We start from the raw sequence: 7,577 nt of genomic DNA, 5'->3' as shown, positions 1-7,577 counted from the left end.
CAGACGGGGAGGGGAAGGGAGGGGAAGCAACAGAGAGGCACATCCACCTCAAACACTGAACAGAAAAAAAGTCTCAAACAGGGAAAGAGTGTTAAAGCAGGAGGAAAAATGGGACAGGGACAGAAACGTTCCTCTGACAACAAACAGAGCCACAAGAATAGAGATGCCAGCCCAGCACCAGAGGACGGTAAAAGGTGCAGAGTCTGTCGTTTCCCTCTGCTCGTCGCCCTGCTGCAGCTGCTGCTAGGAGTGGCTGTCACAGCCGTGGCCTTCCTCATGTTGGCCATCAGCTCCTCACTCATAGCCCGGGAGACTCCACACTGGGCTGGGATCACTGTAAGCTCTGACTGCATCCTCCTCTATAAGCTACTTGTTTGCATGGAACATGAATATCCCATATTTTATATTGCATGACCCACAATTCATGGCGACATTGTCTCCCAACACCCTTGGCAGGGCGACCGCAGACTTACATTGAAATGAACCTGTCTGAATGCATATCCATAAGCCTCTGATCCCTCTCAGCAGCATGATTCTGCATGTTCTGTTGTTTGCATTTGAAGCTCAAGGAGCTTTAAGAATCCTGGGAGGTGAGCCAAACCATCCAATTCCAGGGTACTGTCTTCCAGCCACCTCATGAGCACATTAGCAGCATCTGAAACCCTGCAGTTATTTGGTGTCAATATGTTTTCAGTCCTTCATCTGCATATTTGCAAACTTGAAAGCAGAAATAAAATCAAGCATTTTTGCTGCAACGCAGAAGTTTTTTTTTTTTTTTTCTTATTTTTGCGCTACTTTGGTTTAGTTTTTTTCTTTAGATTTCCACACATATCACAAATACCTTTTGTTTAATGTTACAAGCATTAGAATGGATAGCCCTGCTGTTTTAATGTAACCAGAATTATGCCAATTTTTCATATATATTTTAAACATCAAAATCAAAACCTCTGAAAATGTTGTATTTTTCCCATATTCGGTCAACTAAGAGGTTTAAAAAGGGACATCAGTAATCAGGGATAACATTCTGGAGAAACAGAAGCAGTGTTGAGTTATAAAACAATAATTTCCACCCATTTTGAGTTAAAAAGACAGTAAGACTGTCCACCGAAAACTCTGCAAGAGCTTCCATCAGAGAAGCAACCTGGAGCCCAATAGGAAATAATTATAGCTCAGGGTGGAAAGTCAGTTTGGTATCAATAACTATTTGTCCTGCACTCCACCAAAATGTAATATTCATGGAAGAATTGCAAGGGGAAAGAAATGTGGTGGGGTCAACCTAGATGTAAATTTCATTGAACACAGAGCTGTGTTGCATGGTGGAGGTAGTATTATGCCTGTGGGGCTTCATGACACCTCCACCAACACAGCATGTTAATGTTAGCTTTCTTCACCTTCCACAGCAGGGAAACAAACCTGAACATAAGCAGCACTGCAATGGAATAGGTGGCAAACTGTATTTACATATATGTGTCACATTGACCTGGTCCATGGGTTAGGGCTCCCTGGGGGACTTGCAAGGACCAAGGTGGGGGGTAGGTCCAGATGTTTTTTTTTTTTTTACTTCTGCTGGCTAAAACCAACAGCAGAGAACTGGCTGCTGTGAAAAGATGCTCCACACACTTAGATTTTTCTAGAAATCTGAAATAAAAAACAGCTCTCTCTCTCTACAAAAGCTGCTTATTCCATATAATCTGATATAGATAGAAACCTTCCATCCACAGTAATTTTTTTTTCAAATCATATGTATTTGTGTAAGGCTTGCCTTGAAAAACCACCAAAACTCCAGTAAAGTATCATTAAAGTTTCCCTATTTTGCATTTTCCATCCCACCTTTATTTCGAATCATGGTTTGCATCAATATTTTTTATGTAGTATGCACCTTTTTTTCTGATTTATAAAAATACATCTCATGAAAAGACATTAAGTTCTGGTGCTGAAATGTTAAAAAATGTGAAAACGTAAAAAAAAAAAAAAAAGCTTGAATAGGTAGAGTTTTCATAAGGCCTCAGGGTCACACAAACATGTTTTTCCCGTTTTGTGCTGTTATTCGGCCTATCACAGATGCCATCGGCTCTGGAAAACATCCCTCGACACCAACATCCCGAGTTAGATCCTCACGAGATTCAGCAGAGTGAAAAACATTGAGGTCATCGAGAACTTTCCAGAGAATCCTGGGTGCTTAAGAACCTGGGAAAAACATTCAAATATGATGCTGCACGTCGGTCACAAGACTCCAATTGCACTGAAGAGATAGAGTGCGAGTCTCTGTGTGTTGTGTGTGTGTGTGTTGTCAGAAAAGAAAGGAGAAAAGCAAAGTAATGAAATCAGACAGCTGATTACTGCTGAATCATACAGTATTATTAGGCAAATAAAGAGGAGTTAATTGTTTTTTTTCCGTATTTATACGTTACCTTGCCTCTAATGCAATATACAATGGCAATAAATAATACCATATTAAAGAACTTTACATTGTTGAAATGATAACCACACCTTTTTTAAATGCAGATTTTTTTACCTGACTGAATAACTTTTTATATATTTTCTTGCTGTTGCAGCTTTGTTTAGTTTCTGTCGTTGGGTTCGTCCTCTACTTCATCACCTACCAGCCAGATGAGAGAACATCTATGCAGTTTATTGTCAAGGTAAGTTGACATCTATGAGATTAAAAGTAAAATACAATGCAAGCATAAAAAGGTGTTGGCTGATCTGTGCAGAGAACATCGACTTATCCAATCACATAGGCTGTTGTAGAGAATATAACTGTATTCCTGCATGAAAGTGCTCCACAGGGATTGGTATGAGTAGCAGAGCACTTTTCTTAATGTGACTTGATTGTACAGCTTAATTAGCCACACAATGCATGCAGTTGGATTTTCCAAGCAATTAAAATCTGTCCACTGTTTTTCTTTTTCCAAAGAGGGATTTCTTTTTTTTCTTTATAGAGCTCCCTTGTGTACACCATGTTTAAATATGTAAACTCTGAAGGATGTAAAGATGATTCAAAGCCCTTTAAAACATTTTTATGTATTTTCTCCTTTTTACTGAAATTTAAAGTATGAGCTTTCCTCGTTTACATTTTCTAAAGCACAGAGTGATATATAGGGCTGGGTATTTTTGCCAAAGTCCTGAATCGATTTGATTTTGATTCATAGGGTTCTAAATCGATTAATTTCGATTTGATCTGTTTTTACAATAATGAAAGTGGTTCAACTGTGTTTAAAAATGCTCCTGTATTTTATTTTCTCCTGCCATATTAAACACTAAGTGCAAACTTGTAAATCAGACAGTTTAAACTTGAGATGTGAACAAAACTGTCTCAAAAGTGCAGACTTATTTGTGAAAAGTGAAGCCTTACTCGAGCGAGCAGACGTGACACAGAGGGGACACGGCAGAAGTGTGAGCTGCATGAGCTGCAGCGTTGTCTGTAAGAACTACAGGGTGTTTGCTGGTCAGCCCCCATTTGTTAATGTCTTCAGTCAACCTATTGGCTATATTTGCAGCTTGAAGTAATCTTGAGTGCATCTTTCCTGCTCATTTGAATGTGAACGTCACGTGTGACTATAAAATTAATCGTTCTCATTTCCTAGACATCGATTTTGCAAAAATGTACAGGAATCTATTCAAAATCAATTAAATCGATTTTTTTATCCAGCCCTAGTGATATATATAAAAAGTTCCCTCACCAAAAGATCCACCTGTATTGGTCATTAAGATCCAGAAAAAACTAAATACCTCTCCAGTTCTCCAGGCATGCTTCCTTTGTCACCATTAATCGTTCAGAATGTATCACAGGCAAAGCACCCTGCTGTTAATTATATGAACATCAGAGCACCTTTCTCCGGCCCTTGAAGCAAATGTGCTGTAATTTATGATGCGCTTCGCTCCAATAGCTTCATTATTTTCCTTCTTGCTTAAGGAGAATAATGTTTTTTTCCAGGCAGCTAACTTTATTTCAGTTGTTCTGTGCAGAGGACAAATGTACATAAATAAGCCGAATCAACAAGTAATTCAGTGTACTCCATTTGCTTTGTTTTGTTGTACTCATGTCATTTTGATTATGTTTTACACAATGCTTGTTGATGCACTGCCTCTACATGCATTTAATGCCTTTTTACATTCTGTCACATTACACACACAAACTACACTATACTGTAATTTGATTTAATGTGATAGAAAACATGACTAATTAAAGAGTGAAGGGAAATATTATAAGTTTTTTGTTATGTTTTTTATTCTTTTGACAATTAAGAATCTGATAAGGTCAGCTTCCCCATGGCAGGAGAAGTGGAGTATACCAGGTTAATGGGCATTGGTATAAAGAATAGAATAGAAAATCCCTTTATTGTCCCACAATAGGGAAATTGTGGTGTTACAGCAGCACCAAAAGGTTATAGCAGAAGTTGTCACACAATGTGGACCTTAGAAAAGTGTATAAAAATAACAGAATAAGTAAATTAAAAGAAAAAAAAATACTGTACTGTACTGTACAATGTTTTTACAATATATACTATGTATCTGGAGAATAATAATCAATAAACAGACATTTTTAATGTAGTGGATATGTGTGTGAGGATATATGAAAAATAGCAGCAAACATCAGAGATGTGAAAAAATGACAGCAGTATTTTATTTCACTGACTAAGACAGAAACTGTGCAAAAATCAGTATCAATGTAGCAACATATTGATGTTGTTTGGAACCGTGGTGGTTATAATGTCTTACAGTAACTGGGAGGAAGGATCTTTGACAACGTTTCCTTGTGCATTTAGGGTGCAGCTGTGCACTTGTTTACCCCTTTGAGATTTTGGCTTACCATGAGTAACCTTCTCAGTCAAATGTATTGATGATTGTCCAAAAGTGGACATACAATGACTAATTATTAAACAACAACTATTTTACTAAATCTTTTAACCTTAGCATTTAATTCTTAGGAGTTTATTCTTTCCATGTCAAATAAAAAAACAATTAGTATGTTGCTTGGAAGTGAGTAAGGAATCATAATAGATACGAAATAAAATCATATTACAAACCTGTATTTATAAACTGGAGCTCCTCTGAGTAACTCCCCTATAATCACCTTTAAACTTGATAAATTGGGAACAAAATACAGAACAAAAATTACAATTAAACTTACTTGTTCAGTTTTACTTTGTTTTTTATCCAGACACCAGCTCTGATAGGTCAGTATGAAAAACAGCTGATACCAGGATGTTCTCTACTTCCAGTTTGTTCTTCTGCCTCATTTTGGTGAACTTAAAAATATAAGAAAAAAAAGCAAAACTTTTTGGTTGATAAAAGTTTTTTTTTATTTTTCATGTGCCAGCCCTATTTTATTTTACTACCTAGCAGATTAAATATTTTCATGAACCATGGAAAGCACCCATGGACCACTAAGGGTATGTGTACTCTACCTGCTCTACATGACAAACTGAAAAAAATTGACTCAGTATGTTTCAAAGAATTGATTTGCTCTTCGGCACTCTTCCATAAAGTCTATATTTGTTGGGTAAACAGCTTACAGATTCTCCCTCCTGACCTCAGGAAATCATTCAGTCATCTGCAGTTGACACCAGCCTCTTCTCTGTTTGTCTATAATCTATAATATTATTGTTACACATACATCTGTCTATTGTTCCTTGGTTTTTATGATGCTGTTTGTTCACTTATGTTTTTTAACAAACATCCTGGGCTTTCTGAGAACGACTAGATTGATACTATAAGATTAAATTATACAAATGCTGCCTTTTTAAAAACCCCTAAAGGGATTTTGCTCTTTTTTTTTCATTGTTCCATACTAGAAAGGTGAGAGTGAACAGACAGCACACTGTTAAGTATATTGGAAGAAGTGTGGATTTTTTTTCTTTTGAAATCCATCTTTTATGGTCTCTCTACTTTACTGCTAGTCTATCTAATTAAAAACATGATCAACTTCAAGGGGTGTGAACACTTCTGGGTGGGGATTATCATGAGGGTTGTAATGTTGAGAATGGAATAAAGTAAATATTTAGCTTCATGGTTCAAAACGATTCATTAGATGATATTTTTACACAGTGTTTGTCAATTTAGCATGTTAGCTTTACATCCATGCAGCATGTCCACTTAAACCTTTGTATGATATTGCAAAATGAACATAAACACCCTTATAAATCACGCTTAATTCATCACTTGCATAATTCCCCAACAGAGACTAAAACGTGTTGGAGAATGAGAGCTCCTGTTATATAACGGCTGGATTAAAATGAAAGCTTTAGCGTTATTGAGATTGAACAATTGCATAAACAAGAAAAAGCCTCTGTTACATTTTGCAGATGTATTTTTAGACAATCTCTGCAGGTCAGAATACCGATGCAGGACGTCCATTAACACTGCCTGGCAGTGTGTCGTGACTCATGTCTCCTCTGTGCTAAAAGCTGAGCTCCCACCCTGAGGGTCAGAGCTCGCCCTGCAGTGTTGTGGGTAATCTCTTTGAACTGAATTTTTTTTTGCAGGCACAGAGCCAGAATTTCTGTTTCTAAGCCCCACTTTTGGCACTATGTGGTGATCATGAGACAACAGACTGAAGCAAAAGGCAGATTATATGTAAATATATAAAAATGCACTGGTTTTGCACTTTTTTTTTTTACTTAAACTTGTAAGTAAATTTGTTTTGAAGGATGAGAATGTCTACAGCTTGGTGATTAAATTATAACAACCAAACGTAAAAAAATTTAATTGTGTCAAAGGTTGTAGCTTACAATAAGAATATATTTTTTTTGTGTTGGCAATTGACTAACATTTTTTGAAAAGTACAAAAGCTACAAACAAGCAAACAGCTTAAAGTTTAAACAAAAATGAGCAACAATGACTTTTGGAAAGCCAAGGCTCGTTGCATAGGACAATGTTTACCCAAGACAAAAAAGGGATTCCGACACCGTAATCTAGAATTTTAGCTTATAAAGGGAGTATTAAATTTAATCAGAAAAAGAGAAAAAGTCAAGAAAATTTTTTCTAAATCAAGAAAAATCTGGCAGCATTCATTTAGACGTAACTTCTGTTGCGTTTCTGTGATGTACATAGGCATGCATCAGCATGTTCCTCCTGATAATTATATACATTAACAGGGTGGCCCAATTTATATTAGCATGCAAGACAGTGAATCTCAAGTCTGAATTTCAACCACAAAATCAGATTATTTTCCTCATAAGGGTTAAAAAGCAAAGCTTGATTATTGGAGCTGTCAAAGCCACATTTAAAAGACACCATCTGTCTGTCAACTAATTTAAGTAATAATATACTAAGTCAGTCTGCAGTTAGCTCTCCCCTACAACATATCGCCTTGCCCTAAAAAGTCACCTTAGGCTAATTCAGTGCATTTGTTAAATAGATTGAAAAAGAAATATTGATATTATTTGAAAAAAGCGAGTGGGTTTATTTTTTTAGGGGCTCATGTAAAATAATCCTGTGTAATCTCCTGCGTAATCTACGGATGGATTGTGACACTGCTAACTTTAAAAACTTAAAGCCCACTGACAACATTGGTCATGTTAGTGGTCTGGCTGTTCACTCCCTGTCCTAGTGAAGTGACCTAGCAAACTATA

General features: G+C 36.7%; 1 protein-coding gene across 1 annotated transcript in view; it reads left to right on the top strand.

Moving 5' to 3' along the window:
* Window positions 1-7,577, top strand: part of sspn (sarcospan) — an 8,482-nt gene continuing 905 nt past the window's right edge. The window contains exons 1-2 of the mRNA XM_015404380.1: window positions 1-336; window positions 2,556-2,642. Of these exons, the coding sequence (XP_015259866.1) occupies window positions 109-336; window positions 2,556-2,642 (315 nt within the window). The 5' untranslated portion in view covers window positions 1-108. The remainder of the gene's footprint in view (window positions 337-2,555; window positions 2,643-7,577) is intronic.

The sequence above is a fragment of the Cyprinodon variegatus genome, unplaced genomic scaffold (genome assembly GCF_000732505.1).
Source record: "Cyprinodon variegatus isolate N-32 unplaced genomic scaffold, C_variegatus-1.0 Scaffold35, whole genome shotgun sequence".
Taxonomy (NCBI): domain Eukaryota; kingdom Metazoa; phylum Chordata; class Actinopteri; order Cyprinodontiformes; family Cyprinodontidae; genus Cyprinodon; species Cyprinodon variegatus.
Note: the sequence above shows the minus strand (reverse complement) of the source record. Positions and strands in the feature narration are given on the sequence as shown.